The sequence below is a fragment of the Lontra canadensis genome, unplaced genomic scaffold, assembly GCF_010015895.1.
Source record: "Lontra canadensis isolate GAN:19392208 unplaced genomic scaffold, GSC_riverotter_1.0 scaffold116, whole genome shotgun sequence".
In the NCBI taxonomy this organism is placed as follows: Eukaryota; Metazoa; Chordata; class Mammalia; order Carnivora; family Mustelidae; genus Lontra; species Lontra canadensis.
This window is the reverse complement of record NW_022631110.1, coordinates 3,678,771-3,695,934: the sequence shown is the minus strand read 5'-3', so window position 1 is coordinate 3,695,934 and position 17,164 is coordinate 3,678,771. Positions and strand designations below refer to the sequence as shown.

General features: G+C 42.4%; 1 protein-coding gene across 10 annotated transcripts in view; it reads left to right on the top strand.

Annotated features, from left to right (window-relative positions):
- The window catches only part of SH3KBP1 (SH3 domain containing kinase binding protein 1), a 335,619-nt gene that overhangs the window by 50,445 nt on the left and 268,010 nt on the right, over positions 1 to 17,164 (top strand). For 9 of the 10 annotated variants that reach the window (XM_032840758.1, XM_032840760.1, XM_032840765.1 and 6 more), the window contains exon 2: positions 644 to 801. In XM_032840758.1, the coding sequence (XP_032696649.1) occupies positions 644 to 801 (158 nt within the window). The remainder of the gene's footprint in view (positions 1 to 643; positions 802 to 17,164) is intronic. The other variant, XM_032840763.1, reaches the window with a different exon arrangement.

Below are 17,164 nucleotides of genomic sequence, written 5' to 3'. Positions count from 1 at the left end.
CTTTCTCTCTCAAATAAATAAATAAAATCTTTAAAAAAATATGGTGTTGCTGCCTGAGAGGCCTTCTGTGGAGAGGGCAGTTGTGCACATAGACATAAGAAGTCCACGACATCAGCATGGCCAGCGGGGCCCTCCGTGTCAGCTGTCCTTACACATGTCGTGGCTGAGAGAGGGGCATCATCTCTGTAGAGTGGTGGTTATTATCACCCACATTTTACATGCCTGAGGCCCAGAGAAGTTACCATCACACAGTTAGTCTTGGCAGGGGTGGGGACACCTCAGTACCAAATCTGCATCTGTTACCGCCTTCCCTGTGCTTGGAGAAGTGATGCCGCGTTCCCTCTGGGAGTACACACGTTGTTGGCCTTCTGCAGTTGTGTGATTTCCCCTCTGAAGCTCTTGCTGGCCCTGAGACCCGTAGGCCACTCTGACTGTGCCTGACCACGGACCTATGCTTTGTGGTTTCTGTGCGACAGGCCTCGGGTTAACCAAAATCAGGTTGCTGTGTGGGGCCCTGTTACTTTAAGTATTGGTAGAGGGGAACTCCCTCTAATATGACTGCTGATCTTCCAGGGTTGGTGGGCCTCAGACTTCTGCAGCCTTTCATCTAAACTGTCCTTTTTTCTGTCCCTGTTCCTTCCAGTGGAGGCCATAGTGGAGTTTGACTACCAGGCCCAGCACGACGATGAGCTGACGATCAGCGTGGGTGAGATCATCACCAACATCAGGAAGGAGGATGGAGGCTGGTGGGAGGGACAGATCAACGGCAGGAGAGGTTTGTTCCCTGACAACTTTGTAAGAGTGAGTACAACGTGAAACCCTTTTCCTGTCTCCTGAGTGGGTTCTACTGACCAAAGATTTGGGGGCACATCAGGGATTTCATGGGCTTTCTTAGGGGATGAGTTGGCAGTTTGACCTCTTGTGGCTATCAAGAAGAGCATGTAGAAAAAAAAAAGCCCTGGCAGCTCAGCTCAAAAAAAAAAAAAAAAAAAAAAAAAAAAGGAGAGCATGTAGAGCTTTGCACCAGCTATCTAGGGACCCATTTTGAACTTGTTTTCTTAAGGCCCAGAATGTTCTCTTTTTAAAGTACATCACTTAAAAAATACTGGAAAAACATAAAGCTTGTTAAATTGTTTTTATTTATGTACTCGTTTGCTTGCTTTGATGTTTTAAAGGAATTTTACCCTTTTCCATTCCATTCAAAATGAGGTGAAAGTGGTTTTGACTATTTAAGTCAAGTAGTAATCAAACTAAATGTAGAATTCCAGTTATGCTATGTTTTCGACTTTTATATTCACATCACTTTTTTTTATGGGAACTCTATTTAATTTTCCTTTCCCCTTTGTGACCATGAAGTGTTGCATAAAATCTACTTTTTCAATAAGGTTTGGAAAACTATGCCCTTTGCAGAAGTCATCTAGGGGTTAATTATAAAAATGTAGCTCATTCATGTTAAGAAATTATATACTGCAAGTTGTACATAATCATTGGAATTGGGCTTAAAAGGGGGGGGCAGGTCACCTCGAGGCTGTTCCCTGTGGGAAATACCAAGTAGGTCTAAAAATTTTTTGTACCATGAACTTCCCATCTAATGCTGGAGAAGGCTGGCTTGTTCATGGTAGGAAGGCTTTGTGCACAAATCCCCAGAGCGTCTGCTGTAGTTTTGGCGGGTAGCAGACCACGCCTAAGACCTGCGGCTGTGGGGAGCAGGTGGTGTGGGGAATGCTGGGCCTAGAGAAGCATGTGCCCTGGTCAGAGAGCCTCAAGGGCTACATGGGAGGGTTTTATGAAAAGGCATTGATGATGAGAAACAGTGTCCAACCCCTGAGCCTCCTACCTGTATCCTGCCCCCCAGTCTAGAACAAATAGGAACTCAGCTCAGCGTCTTTTCTTAGGATTTTGCCTCAGAGTGATCCTGCTAACATTTCTTTGGTTCATTTTTTTGTTGTTGTGCAGAGGGCTGGGGGAAGTTTTGTTGGTAACATGCTGATAACCTTACTTTCTGCAAGTAGTTGTGGGAATAAAAACTTTTTTTTTCTTGGACTACAGTTGAACCTAGCAGCTCTCTCCCCTTTTAAGAGTAGGAAAGCATTACGTCTGGGCTACCACAGATTGACTGTTAAATTGATGTGTAAATGGAGAATTATTTTGCCCTTCCAAACAAAATCCCCAATTTTGGGACAAGGACTATCCTTGAAGTTCTGCAAATTCCGATAGGGAAGGAGGGTTTGTCCAGATAAAAGGGAGAAAGTTTGGTGTGAAGGTAGAGGAGAAAGAAGTGAGAGAGGAGGACCATGGGAAAGAGAAAGGAAGGTCTGGGAAAGAGAGAAGAGGACCCTGGGAAGGAGATGAGGGCTGTGGGAAAGAGAGAGGAAGCTCTGGGAAGGAAGGGAGGACTTGGGAGGAGGGAGAATATCCCTGGGAAGGAGAATGGACAACAGTGTTGGCACGAGTTTTGAGGGGAGGCCCTATTTTGAAAGCCTTATTTTGATGTTCTGTAGGATCGGTGCCCCCTTATTCCTAAACCACACATCCATAGACCCAGAAAACTTCTGAGTTGTACTTTGCTCAGGGCTTAAGGCTGGGCCACCTGCTTAAGCATTTGTGGGAGTTGGCAGGCACCGGGACAGGGAAGCACAGTGCGTGGAAAGCCCAGGCAGGCTCAGAACCTCTCCTGCTTGCTCAAGGAGTGCTGGGGAGCGAGAGCTCCTCACTGTGAACCCAGGGCGATGTGGTTCTGGCAAGGGGCCTCTCTCCACCCTTCTCCACCTGCTGGGCCTGGGGCTGGGCCTTGGGCCATCACAGCGGGCTCCTGCCCTCTGGCTTCCATGGGCTTTGGCTCAAGGGGAATGCTGGCAGGAGATGGCCGGGAGGGAAGGAGGCCAGCCAGGTCAGGGATTACCCTGCTGGCTTGCTGCCCCGGGGTTGTCCCTCTGCCAGATGGTGGCTGCTCCTAAGTCCCCTTCCTCCACATTCCTTCCTCTTCATCCCCTGTCACTAGCCCCGCCTCCTGCCTCAGAGTTTCTCCGTACCTCACCCTCTTTGGGGTAGGGGGTGGGGAGGAAGTCTCCTTCTTAGTCCCACCTCAGATTACCTAATTCGGGTGTGCCATCTGTTTCCTTTTTGGAGACCGACTACTTCATCTGGCCACTCTGAGGACTAAAGGAGGCAGGACTTAGCATGTGGCTGGCCACCGACTGAGTGTGTCGCTGTTCATGTCTCCCTCTCCCCTGGCTTGAGGGCCTTATCACTTGTCTTCTCACCTCAGCTAGAGCACTTCCAGTGTGGGAAGTCACACTCTAGGGAGGTACTCATTCCACCGGAGCCAGAAAGGATGTGGCAGGAACGGCTGGGGCTGCACCACTTGTGGCTGTCACATTTGGCAGAAAAAGAAACTTCTATTCTTTCAGATGGCTGAGTCTATTTTCAAGTCTTCACCCACTGGGAATGTTTTAGGCCTATTATTGAAAAATCTAGTAGGTGGATGCAGTGGAGTTTAACAATAACGCAAACTGCCGTAGAGGGTTCTAGAAGCTGAAAGTATATCTTTAGGTAATAACAATCATATTGGCATAAGTTTGCAGTTTTGAGAGTGGGTTTACATATGCTTTATTTAGCTTAAGAAGAATTTGTTCCTGGATTGAATTGGGTAGTCTTGTAGAATCCCACTGTTTGTTTGTGTACCTTTATGCCAATGTTACTGCCATCAGAGAGTTTACCTTAAGCATTTTCTTGATTGATTTATCAGATCCTTAATAAGTGTCCTTACGGAGAATGGTCCCCCAAGGTGCTGGGATTCAGTATGTACCCTCAACTCTGTATTGTCGCAGTTTTTCAGAAGAAAACTACCAGCCATTCCAATCACCCCTTTGTCAATAAGATGCCCGGGCTTTGCCAGCTCTTGGGCTGAGATTTGTTGTCAGGCAAAAATGTATCCAACCAGAGTATAGTTGTGTCCTTTTGAGTTTATCCTCCTTTTTCTTTTATTTAGTTAGTTCTTATTTATTTACTGTACATGTGGAAGAAGAATCCTTTTAAATCCCCCTTTCCTTTCTTCTCCCTTACTTACTTTTTTAAGAATCTATTTCTCTCTCTCCTCTTCTTAAAAAAATTATTCATTTTCAGGTGAAATTTACATAGAGTAAAATGCCGAAGTCATAACTGTACCTTTTGGTGGTTTTCTTTTTGTTAAGTATGTACCTTTGTAACCATCATCCAGATCAATCCTATTTCTGTCCCTCCAAAAAGTACCATCATGCCTTTTCCCAGTCATTCTCCTTCTCCTAGGTAATCGATCGTTATAGACGAAGCTTGCCTGTATTTGAATCTCATATAAATAGAATCATAAAGTCTGTGTTCTTTCATGTGTGACTCCTGTTGCACAACAAACTGTTGTTGCCTACATCGTACTTTGTTCTTGCTGTATCCTATTCCATTTTATGAATATGCCAGAATTTGTTTATCTTGTTCTTCTGTTGATGGACATTCGGGTCATTTCCAGCTTGGGTATTTTATGAATAAAGGCTCTGAACATTCTTGTATAGGTCTTCTTATAGACATAGGCTCTCGTATCTCTTGTGGATTGACCCATGGGAGTGGCAGGGCTTCTCATTTATTTTCAAATGTATATACTTTCTTCTGTTTAAAGCTGTGGCCTCTGTGGATGGGGTAGGGCATGTCATGCCTGGGCTGGAGCTCTGTTTGTGCCACCCTAGCCCGCAGAGCCAGTCAGCCTGAATCTGGTTGTCCTTGTGTGTCTGCCCTATGTGTATGACCGCTGAGGAATCCTGAAGTCTGGAACTCACTCTCCCAGGGACCATTTGATTGTTGGGCCCAAGAAATATCAAAGACTCCTTCTTAAATTGTTAGAAACATTCAGATGTTTTATTACATGCAGTTTTATTGTGTCAAAGTTTTATTGGACTCATTTAAGGAGGGAACTAGCAGAATCACAAAACTGATTCAGTGAGGTTATGAGGAACAGATGAAAAAGTCAGTGGAGAAAGGGATGTTCAAATAAGATTGCAAAGTTATATTCAAAACAGGTTCGTGTTTCAGAGAACAATACAGTCTTAACCTCCAGGGTTCTCATCTCTACCAGAGAAGGAAAAAAGAAAGGAGCACACCTTATCATTTTTCTATATGTTATCCTCTGACTTTTATAGGGTTGTAAAATGTCCTAATAAAGGGTTAGTTAAATCAAGTTACATTTCCAGAGAGAATCACATGATCCTGCTGGGGGTGGAGCTTAGAAAAATCCATCAGCATGACATTAAAAGGTCACTTCATCATCCTTTTTTGCCTAATTTTTAAGTTTTGGATTTTTTTTTTTTGCAAGGACCACAAGAGTGCATAACTTGAGGTGCAATAGTAGGAGGTACTAGGATGAAATCCTTAAAGTCACTTATTTAAAAAAAAAAAACAACACCACCAAAATGGCTGCCCTTCTGGAATCTGAAACTGCCACATAAAACAGAAAGATAGCCACCTATTAAAGGCAAATTTGGGCTTTTTTTTTTTTAAGATTTTATTTATTTATTTGAAACAGAGAGAGAGAGATCACAAGTATGCAGAGAGGCAGGCATAGAGAGAGAGAGGAGGAAGCAGGCTCCCCGCCGAGCAGAGAGCCCAATGCGGGCCTCGATCCCAGGACCCTGAGATCATGACCTGAGCCGAAGGCAGAGGCTTAACCCACTGAGCCACCCAGGCGCCCAAATTTGGGCTTTTTGATAGAAGTTTATCTTTCCCATGTTGGATTTTTACCAGGGTCATTCTTTCAGAACCTTACCCCCCCAGATTCAGACCACCGTGTATTTTAGTCCAGCAAAGGATTTCTAAGCAGCCTTTTTCTGGGTTCTCCTGACATGTATCCACAGAGACACAAGTTTTAATGGCCAGCCAAAGGAATTTTAGAAAGAAAAAACCTTGAAACTTTAGCTTTCGCCCATAGGCATGTGGCTGACTGCTTTGGGAGGGGCCTTTGGTGAAAACACAGCAGGAGCTAGGCCCTCAACATTCTGTTGTACACAAATAGACGTGTGGAAAGCAGGAAGCTGCGGTAGGGGTTAAAAGAATATGCTTGTTGGTTTTGAAATTGATCTGACACTGTCTGTGAGGAAGTGAGCCATTCTCTCTGCCTATTTGTACATGAGTTAGGGAAATGTACTCTCTGCCCGCTGAGGGCCCATCGTGGAAGGTTGGGGTGTGTTTGCTTGTAGCTTGCATGCCTAATGCTGGGTATAACGATTTTCAGCTTGCTTTCCCATTGCCTCCGCCTTCCTTTGCTAGGTGTTTCACATCTCTCTTTGGCATGTCCAGAGCCTGTTCTGTATTTGTGTAAAGTGGTTGAAGAATATAGTTGTTTTGTAATCAGTGAAGTGAAAGGTCAGGGTTGTGCATATTTGTACCATTCTGAGAGAAAGCTCACAGTTACTTTGCTGGCTTTTTTAAAATTTTGCAATAATGCTGCTTTTAATGGTGGCACAATATAGAAGTACAGGGTCTTACTACCTTGAGCTGATAGAATTTCTAAAACATGGCCTTTTACATTATCAAGTAGCCTCATAATAGAAATGTATCCCGGACTGCGAAGGCTAGATAAACGATACAGGACAGGAGGGAGATTATTTCTTGTTGTTGTTTTTTTTTTTTTTTTTTTTTTTTTTTTGTGCGGTGAACGAATCAACTGCTAACCCAGCATCATGTTTGTACTTATTTGGGGGAAAAAATGTTATGTTTTGGTGGTGGTTTCATCTTCCATTTCTTTTAGTTCTGTGGGAAATAAAAGGAAATTTGCTCTCTCAAATTTGATGTTTTCTCGTTAATATATCTTTTGTTTTAGTAGGTGGCCATCCATTAAGCCCGTGGGAGTCCTCCTGGATATTTCTGAATTGTCTTGTGAAAATGTGTGTTTGAGCGCAAGCAACTTGTCTTCTTACAGCATTTAGTTGTTGTTTGCTTTCTTGTTAGACAAAATATTAGCAAGATACCTTTCCATCTTCTCTGCCATTAAGATCCCAAATCCTCATCAAATGTCTGGTTTGAAAACTAGGGGGATGGTAGTAAAAAACAACAACAACAACAACAACAACAACAACAAAAACACGTTCTTACACAAACAATCCCTTCTGTAAGCCTGGGCCTGTGCTGGAACTTTCCCCGAACTCTGAATTTCTACTTCAAGTTACTGACCTTTAAATTCTATCCATATGAGAGGAACAGACTCACTGAAAAGAGGTACATATATGTTTACCCTTTTCCTATGATAATCTTCATCTTCAAATTTTAGTTCTGTCACAGAATAAAATTTGAATTCTGTCCCCTATGTCCTTTTCAAACCTTGAGAAAGAATACAGTCCCCTCACTAGAGGTGTCCGTGCTTCTTAGGTCTGTTTGTGTCTGCCGTGTGGTCGAGGGCCTGGGGACTTCGGTAGACTCCCAAGACACTTTCCTCTGTTCCCCTGCCTGTGGTGGCAGCTTGTCCCCCAGCCACCCAACCCCGCACTCTCCAGAGAAGACGACCTAAGTCATCATGGCTCCTTGTTCACACTGCTTGTTGGTGAGGAAGACTTGTCTACGCCTTCATTATTCAAATTTTGTTGGCACTCCAGTATCATTAAATAACATCTGTCTCTTTCCAAATAAATTTTTTCTGATGGTGCCTCTGCTCATTGGTTTCTAAGTCATGCCAGTCTTTCCAGTTTCAATGGTGGAATATGGCCCCCTGGTTACTGGTAGGGGTTACTTTATGCATCAAGTGAATCCTTGTCCAATGGTTTCGTAATGCTTGTGACTTTAGGCACGAGTTCAGATAGCTTTCACTTTGTCAGCACCTTAATTCTGGACCCACAAAATGGAATTCTCGATGAGATCAGTCAGCTGCTGATGGAATGGGTCTGTGAGCAAGGCAAAGGTCATTACGTATTTCTCAATTGTCAGAACTGTGCAGTGTTTCCTCCTCAGTCTGAAACGGAGGCTCTGGAGGAATAATGGTAGCAGAAGCGAGCTGGGTAAACGAGAGAAAGACATTGTCTCTGGGAATAACATTATATAACGGAGGGCACAGGTGTCAGGGTGGGGGGCATGCTTCACTTATAGTCTAACTTGGATCTGATTGTCTTCCTGTTACAAAAGAGAGAGCACTTGCAACAGGATATGCTACCAAGAGGTAGTGTGGCAATTAAGTTCGGTGCAAGACTGAATCAAGCTTCCTGTATTATGGAAGCAAACTTGGGTTTTTACGGACCTGGTGACCATGTGGTTTATACGGCTCTGGCCCATGGGCCCCGTCTGGGGGACTGCTGCTCCTGCCACCCTCACGGCTTGAAGACCCTGGGTCCCAGGGAATCGTGAAGGACAGGGTTTCTCCTCCTCATCCTGGTCTGGGAGGGTAAAATGTGGTTTCTTCCTTGTTATTCTGTCTGCTTTCTCTGGGTAGAGGCGCTTGTTCATGGCAGCCAGTGGAGGCGGACGACATGGTGCTGCTCGTCGAGAAGTGAAGAGGGAACAGGGGGTGTTGTGTTGGCGGGGCCACCATGAGAACCCCTTGGGGAGGGGGGGAATGGGCCACTTATTTAAAAAAGAATCACAAATTTACTTCAACAAATGACATAGAGATTTCCAAGTTATTTTTCTACGTTCAGAGACCCTGAAGTGGATCTCTCGTCAAATTTCACCTTTTATTTATTTTTTAAAAAGATTTTATTTATTTATTTGACAGAGAGAGATCACAAGTAGACAGAGAGGCAGGCAGAGAGAGAGAGAGAGGGAAGCAGGCTCCAGGACCCTGAGATCATGACCTGAGCTGAAGGCAGCAGCTTAACCCACTGAGCCACCCAGGTGCCCAAATTTCACCTTTTAAAAAAAGATTTATATATTTTGAGAGAAAGAGAGAGAGAGAGAGAGAGAATGGGGGTGGGGCAGAGGGAGAGAGAGAATCCTGAAGCAGCTCCCTGCGGAGTGTGGAGCTCCATCCCTGGACCCGAGACCATGACCTGAGCCCAAACCAAGAGCTGGCTGTTCAACTGAGTGAGCAACCCAGGCCTTCCACATTTCACTTTTTCAAAAAACTTTCAACCCAAGGGCTGTTAATTTTGTGCATGATATGGGATATTATTTTCAAGATACTTGTCTCTCGGAGAAAGGTAGTAGGAATTTTCTGGGCGTGTTATCCGATGTGCTCACAACATCTGGCCATAATGTGCGCGGCTGCGCGGGGCTCTGCCGTACTGTGGGGATGTTTACACTGGAGGCTAGCGGCACAGATGAGGCACATTAAATGTAATATTGCATTGTCACACATGTAACTTCTTCCATAGGATAACACTTGTAGCTCCTGTGACCCGGCCTTCAGTCATTTTGTACTCCGGATGGCACAGGTTAGATGTTGTTCTGCAAAGATGTTCCTGATTAAGACACCACTTGGAGGGTTTGGACTGGATGCATCAGGTGACTCTGTTGGAACGTGTTAAATGGACCTACGGTTGGTTTTCTTGTAGCCCCGACTACTGTTACTTTGTGGAATAATAATGGCTACATTGTATTCCAGGCTTAGCTGCTGCCTGGCACTGTGTGTGTAAACCGCCAGTGTCTGACTATGCACAGTGACATTGGTTGAGCGCTTACTGTATGCCAGGAAGGAAGGAAGCTAAGCCCTTCACATGTGTTATCTCATTTAGTCCTTATATACCACTCTGTGGCATAGGTACTGTTCTTTTTTTTATCATGCCTGTTTTTCAGAAGAGGTTACTGAGGCATAGGCATCTTAAGGTTAAAAAGCTTCTTCATGGTCACCCAGCTAGGGCGGGGCAGAGAGAGCCTCAGACCCCAGGCAGGCTGGCTCTAGAACTTGAGCTCGAGCCCACAGCGTTACCTGGGCGTCTGCCTCGTCTTGATGGGAGTAAGCCCTCTCACCATTGTCGCCTGCTGCATTATGCCTTCTCCGGGTGTCCACTCAGTATTTTGCATATTTGCACCACTCTGAAAGAAAGCTCACAATTATTTTGCTCTTCTCGATGTAAGAAAGAATCACAGATTTACTTCCATAAGTGCCATAAAGTAGAGACTTCCAGGTTGCTATTCTCTATTCAGAATTGTGCTCGTTTTACTTTCTGATTTTTAAAGGCTCCCCTTTAGAAGTCAGCTATTTCAATTCAAAAGAGCAATCATTGCCTGCATTTTGGGGCTTGTGCTGTTTTTCCTACAAATTGTGAGAGCCGGGGTGGCTGGGTGATGCAGTCGGTTAATCGTCTGACTCTTGGTTTCGGCTCAGGTCACGCTCTCAGGGTCCTGGGATCGAGCGCCCCATTGGCCTCTGTGCTCAGCATGGAGTCAGCTTCAGATTCTCTCTTTCCCTCTGTCCCTCCCATTCATGCTGTCTCTCTTTCTCTCTCTCAAATAAACAACATATTAAAAAAAACAACAACCCAAAAACCAAATTGTGAAAGCAAAGCAATTTGGGAAAATACTTCATTTTACTAATTAGTAAGGAAACTTGTTTTCTCATAATGTTCAGGATATGCTTTTCAGGAGTTTGACTGTCTTTTCTGTCGGTGGTTAATAATCCAGGTGTTTGACTATACAGTTGTTCCCCGTCCTGGGGGTCCTTGAAAGCAACCCATTCCTGCTCAACTTATTCTTTAAAATTTAAATGCGTAGTTTTCTTTTAGAAGACAAAAACCTAACAGCTAGAAGCTGTTAAATGCTGTTGTTAGAAATGTTACTCCAGGAAGGGTCTGGAGTCATTGAGGACAAGTGTGTCACCAGTGAGAGCCCACACCACTGAGCAGATTCCTCAGACTTAGTCACTGTCGCAGTGTAGGAAGAATGTGGGGGGATGTCTTGTGACTCTGGGAGAGCAGTCCCCTGACCCCGCTGATCTTGGTGATTAATCTTATTTTCTTAATGACAGGATTATTGAATCTGAGCTTAGAAAGGGACTTTGAAATCATGTGTTTCAACCCCCTAGCTTCCTAGCACATCAAAATCTGAACCATCTAGGATATTGCTGTGATCATTACAGGGTATTTACACTTATGATATGTGGAGTCCCACAGGGGACTCCTTGCCAGTGGGTCTCCAGCCTGGCCCTGTTCCAGATGAACTCTAATGTCAGAATTTTGCTGTTGGGGAGGGAGGTGGGATGGGGCCTTAGGATATTTTTAAAATTTCTGCTGATTCTGTTGCTTGATAAAGCTTGGGCACTCCTTTTGTACAATGGTACGGATATTCAACATCATCCTTTTTAATCTAATATCTTTTCTCAAGCTCATGGGTCAGAAGCCTGTGACCTGTAGTAATACATTTGAAAAGTTTACCCCAAATACATAAATGACATAATAATATGTAAACATATTGCTCAATTCAAGTCTATTAGAATGAATACATTCTAATTGTAGAACCTCTGGACTAAATAATGAGCTCCATTTTGCCCTCTACCCCGTGGTAATGAGGTGGACAGAATTTCTAGAAATGGTCTCCAAGATTCCACTCCCAAATACCCAGGGCCTATGAATGTGATGTGCTATCATTCCAGTGATTGTGTTATGTTATATGGCACAGTTGACTTTTAAAAAAGGAGGGATCCTGGTGGGCCTCATCTTATCACATGAGCCCTTAAAAGCAAAGAACTTTCTCTGCCTCATGGCAGAAGAAGTCATAGAATTACAGAGCTTGAGGAGGACTTGCTGCTTTGAAGATGGAGGGGTTACATGAGATGGAATATGGACAACATTTCTGGAGCAGAGAGCAGACCTTGGCTGGCAGCCAGCAAGGAAACAGAGACCTCAGACCTCCTGCTGAAAGCAGTTGGATTCTGCCAACATTTTGAGTGAGTCTGGAAATGGATTATTCTTCCAAGTCTCTAGATAAGAGTCCGGCTTGGTTGACATCTTGATATCAGCCTCGTGAGATGCTGAGCAGAGAATCCCATTGAGCTTGTCTGGACTTGCCACCTGCAGAAACGTGAGCTAACAAATGGGTGTTGTTTTAAACCAGTAAGCAGGGATGCCTGTGTGGCTCAGTTGCTTAAGCCTCTGCCTTTGGTGCAGGTCATGATCCCAGTGTCCTGGGATCGAGTCCCGCATCAGGCTCCTTGCTCAGCAGGGATCCTGCTTCTCCCTCTGCCTGCCACTTTCCCTGCTTATGCTCTCTCTCTCTCTCTCTCTTTCTCTTTCTTTGACAAATAAATAAATAAAATCTAAAAAAAAAATACAGAGAGCAAGTGGCCTGCAGCAGTTTTCCTCTTCCCTACTGGCAAGTTGTCAGTGGAGAGTGAGTGAGGAATCTGGAATTTTGTATTCTACGGGGTGGCGCCAGGTGACCATTGCAGTGTCGGTGGAGATCAATTGGGAGTCTGGACTTCTGTCTCCCCCACCCCCCACCAGCTCAGCAGTAGTAAGTGGTCCCCCGTCACCCTCCCTACTAGAGTGGGGAAGATCTTGGAGAGGAGGGAGCTGGAGAAAGGGATGTAATAAACCCATACACCTGTATAGGAAGTCATAGGCAAACAGGAATCTGACTAGAATTAACATGTCAAAAAGTTTGAGACTAGAAACTCCACTGTGGGATACCACCCAGTTTTCAGCGTCACCTCTAGGTAACATAAATGAAAAGACCTGAATAGCAGTAGAAGTGCTCTGGAGACTGAGCTGTTATTGGCATGACAACGCACAGAAGTAGCTCAGGATCTGTGTGCTTCATCTAAATAGGATCCCCATTCTTGTAACATAATACACCAAATGCCTAGAATACAATAAAAAGTCACTTGTCCTATCAAAAATCAGGAAAACCACAACTGCAATGAAAAGGCAATCAAAAGACACCAACACTGGGAAGATTCAGCTGCTGTAATTATCTGACAAATATTTTAAAGCAGAAATCATTAAAAAAAATGCCTTAATGAACAATGACAAACACTCTTGAACAAAAAATGAAAAAATCTCAGCAAATAAATTGGAGATACTTAAAACATGGAAGTTACAGAACTGAAAAATAAAACTGTCATATTAAAAAGTTTACTGGTTAGCTTAATAATGGATTAAAGATGACAGAGGAAAGAATCGGTGAAATTGAAAACAGATCAATAAAATTTACCCAGTCTGAGCAACACATAGAAAATAGTCTGGAAAAACAAATGAACAGAGCCTCAGAGACCTGTAGTACAATAACATAGGTCTAATATTTGTGTCAGTGAAGTCCCAGACGGAGAAGAAAAAACATATGGAAATAAAAAGTATTCAAAGAAATAATGGCTGAAAACTCCCTAAACTGGGCAAAAGGTATAAACCTCCAGGATGAAGAAACTGAGTAAAACCCAAACAGGATAAACCCAAGGAAATCTATGCCAAGACACATCATAATCAAACCTCTGAAAGCTAAGACAAAGGAAAAGCAGTGAGAGACAACACATTACCTGTAGGAGAAGAATGATTTCAATGACAGTGGATTTCTCATATGACATCAGGGAATCCAGGAGGAAGTACTGAAAGAAAAGAACAGTCAACTCTGAATTCTGTATCTGGTGAAAATATTCTTCAGAAATGAAGAGAAAATAGAAATATTCTCAGCTGAAGGAAAACAAAGAGAATTTGTCAATACCAAACCTTCTCCTAAATAATGGCCAAAAAAAGTCCTCTAAACAAAAAAGGAAACAATAACAGAAGGAATCTTGGAACTTCAGAAAAGGGGGAAAAAACAGTGGATGGGTAAAAATAGGGGTATGTATAATAGGCTGTCTTTATCCTCATTAGCTTTTAAAATTATGTTTGATGGTTGAAAACATATGTTATAATATCATTTGGTGTGGTGTTCAATATGTGTAGAGATAATATATGGGAAAATTATATTTAAAAAGGAGACAGGGTATAAAAGAATTACAAAAAAGAAAAATGAAGAAAAAAAGTGGGGACGGTATAAAGGGACCTCAATGGAAGTGAGGTTTCTGTACATCATGTCAAATAGGAAAACAGTGATACCACTGGCTGTGATAAGTTGCATATATATATATAATAACAAAATATTAAATAATATTTTATATATAATAATTATAATATATAATATTAATAAAAATATTAAAAATCACTAAAAATTATACAGTGACATATACTCAAAGACTATGGATAAATCAAAATGGAACTTGAAGAAATAGGATCCAACAGTACAGTAAAAGGATTATCCATCATGACCAGGTGGGATTTATCTCTGGGATGCAAGGGTGGTTCAACATTCACAAATGAATCAATGTGACAGAATACATTATTAAGAGAAGAGACAAGAACCATATGGTCCTCTCAATTGATGCAGAAAACGCATTTGACAAAATACAGGATCATGTTCTGATTAAAACTCTTCAGATTGTAGGGATAGAGGGAACATTCCTCAATTTCATAAAAACCATTTATGAAAAGCCCACAGCGAATATCATTCTCAATGGGGGAAGAGCTGAGACCTTCCCCTTAAGATCAGGAACACGACAAGGATGCCCATTCTTGCACTATTATTCAACATAGTACTAGAAGTCCCAACAACAGTGATCAGACAATGAAAAGAAATAAAAGGTATTCAAATTGGTAAAGAAGAAGTCAAACTCTCTCTCTTCGCCGATGACATGACACTTTATGTGGAAAACCCAAAAGACTCTACCCCCAAATTACTAGAACTCATACAGCAATTCAGTAATATGGCAGGATACAAAATTAATGCACAGAAATCAGTTGCTTTCCTATACACTAACAATGTAACTGTAGAAAGAAATTAGGGATCGATTCCATTTATAGTAGCACCAAAAACCATAAGATACCTTGGAATAATAAATCTAACCAAAGAGGTGAAGGATCTGTCCTCTAGAAACTACAGAACACTTATGAAAGAAATTGAAGAAGACACAAAAAGATAGAAAAATGTTCCATGCTCATGGATCAGAAGAATAAACATTGTTATAAAATGTCTGTGCTGCCCAGAGCAATCTATACTTTCAACACAATCCCAATCAAAATACCAATGGCATTTTTCAAAGTGCTCGAACAAACAATCCTAAAATTTGTATGGAACCAGAAAAGACCCCAAATTGCCAAGGGAATGTTGAAGAAGAAAAACAAAGCTGGGGGCATCATGTTGCCTGGCATCAAGCTATATTACAAAGCTGTGATCACCAAGATAGTACAGTACTGGCACAAAAACAGACACATAGATCAGTGGAACAGAATAGTGAGCCCAGCTATGGACCTTCAACTCTATGGTCAACTAATCTTTGACAAATCAGGAAAAAACATCCAATGGAAAAAAGTATCCTCAATAAATAGTGCTGGAAAAATTGAACAGCTATATACAGAAGAATGAACCTTGACCGTTCTCTTACACCATACACAAAGGTGAACTCTAAATGGATGAAAGACCTCAGTGTGAGACAGGAATTCATCAAAATCCTAGAGGAGAACATAGGCAGTAACCTTTTCAACATCAATCACATAGCTTCTTTCAAGACACATCTCCAAAGGCAAGGGAAACAAAAGTGAAAATGAACTTTTGGACCAAATACACTAATGGAGTATTATGCCTCCATCAGAAAGGATGAATACCCAACTTTTGTATCAACATGGACGGAACTGGAGGAGATTATGCTGAGTGAAATAAGTCAAGCAGAGAGAGTCAATTATCATATGGTTTCACTTATTTGTGGAGCATAACAAATAACATGGAGGACATAGGGAGATGGAGAGGAGAAGGGAGTTGAGGGAAATTGGAAGGGGAGATGAACCATGAGAGACTATGGACTCTGAAAAACAATCTGAGGGTTTTGAAGGGGCGGGGGTTAGGAGGTTGGGGGAGCCAGGTGGTGGGTATTATGGAAGGCACGTATTGCATGGAGCACTGGGTATGGTGCATAAACAATGAATTTTGTTACGCTGAAAAGAAATAAAAAAAAGAAAATGAACTTTTAGGACTTCATCAAGATAAAAAAAACCAACAACTTCTGCACAGCAAAGGAACAGTCTACAAAACAAAAAGGCAACCCACAGAATGGAAGAAGATATTTGCAAATGACACTACAGACAAAGGGCTGGTATCTAAGATCTACAAAGAACTTCTCATACTCAACACCCAAAAAAGAAATAATCAAGTCCAAAAATGGGCAGAAGACATGAACAGACTCTTCTCCAAAGAAGACGTACAAATGGCTAACAAACACATGATAAAAATGTGCACCATCATTAGCCATCAGGGAAATTCAGAGCAAAACCACACTGAGATACCACCTTACACCAGTTAGAATGGCCAAAATTAACAAGACAGTGTGTTGGAGAGGATGTGGAGAAAGGGGAACCCTCTTATACTGTTGGTGGGAATGCAAGTTGGTGCAGCCACTTTGGAAAACAGTGTGGAGGTTCCTCAGAAAGTTAAAAATAAAGCTACTCTATGGCCCAGCAACTTCACTACTGGGTATTTACCCCAAAGATATAGATGTAGTGAAAAGAAGGGCCACATGCACCCCAATGTTCAAAGCAGCAATGTCCACAATAGCCCAACTGTGGAAGGAGCCAAGATGCCCTTTAACAGAAAGAATGGATAAAGAAGATGTGGTTTATATATACAATGGAATATTACTTAGCTATCAGAAAGGATGAATACCAACCATTTGCATCAACATGGATGGAACTGGAGGAGGTTATGTTAAGCGAAATAAGTCAAGCAGAGAAAGACAATTATCTTATCGTTTCATTTATTTGTGGAACATAAGGAATAGCATGGAAGACATTAGGAGAAGGAAGGGAAAAATGAAGGGGAAAATCAGAGGGGGAGAGGAACCATTGGAGACTATGGACTCCAGAAAACAAACTGTGGGTTTTGGGGGAGGGTTCAGTGGATGGGTGAGCCCGTTGATGGGTATTAAGGAGGGCACGTATTGCATGGAGCACTGGATGTTATACGCAAACTATGAATCATGGAACACCACATCAAAAACTAATCATGTACTGTACGGTGACTAACACAACATGATAAAAAAAATTGAAAAATAAGTAACTCACAGGAAGGCAAGAAAAAGGAAAAAAGAAGAATGATAAATAGAAAATAAAGAGAAAACAAATAATACAAAGGCAGACTTAAGCCGTGACATATCAATAACTACTTTAAGCGTAAATGGTCTGAATACACCAATTGAAAGACA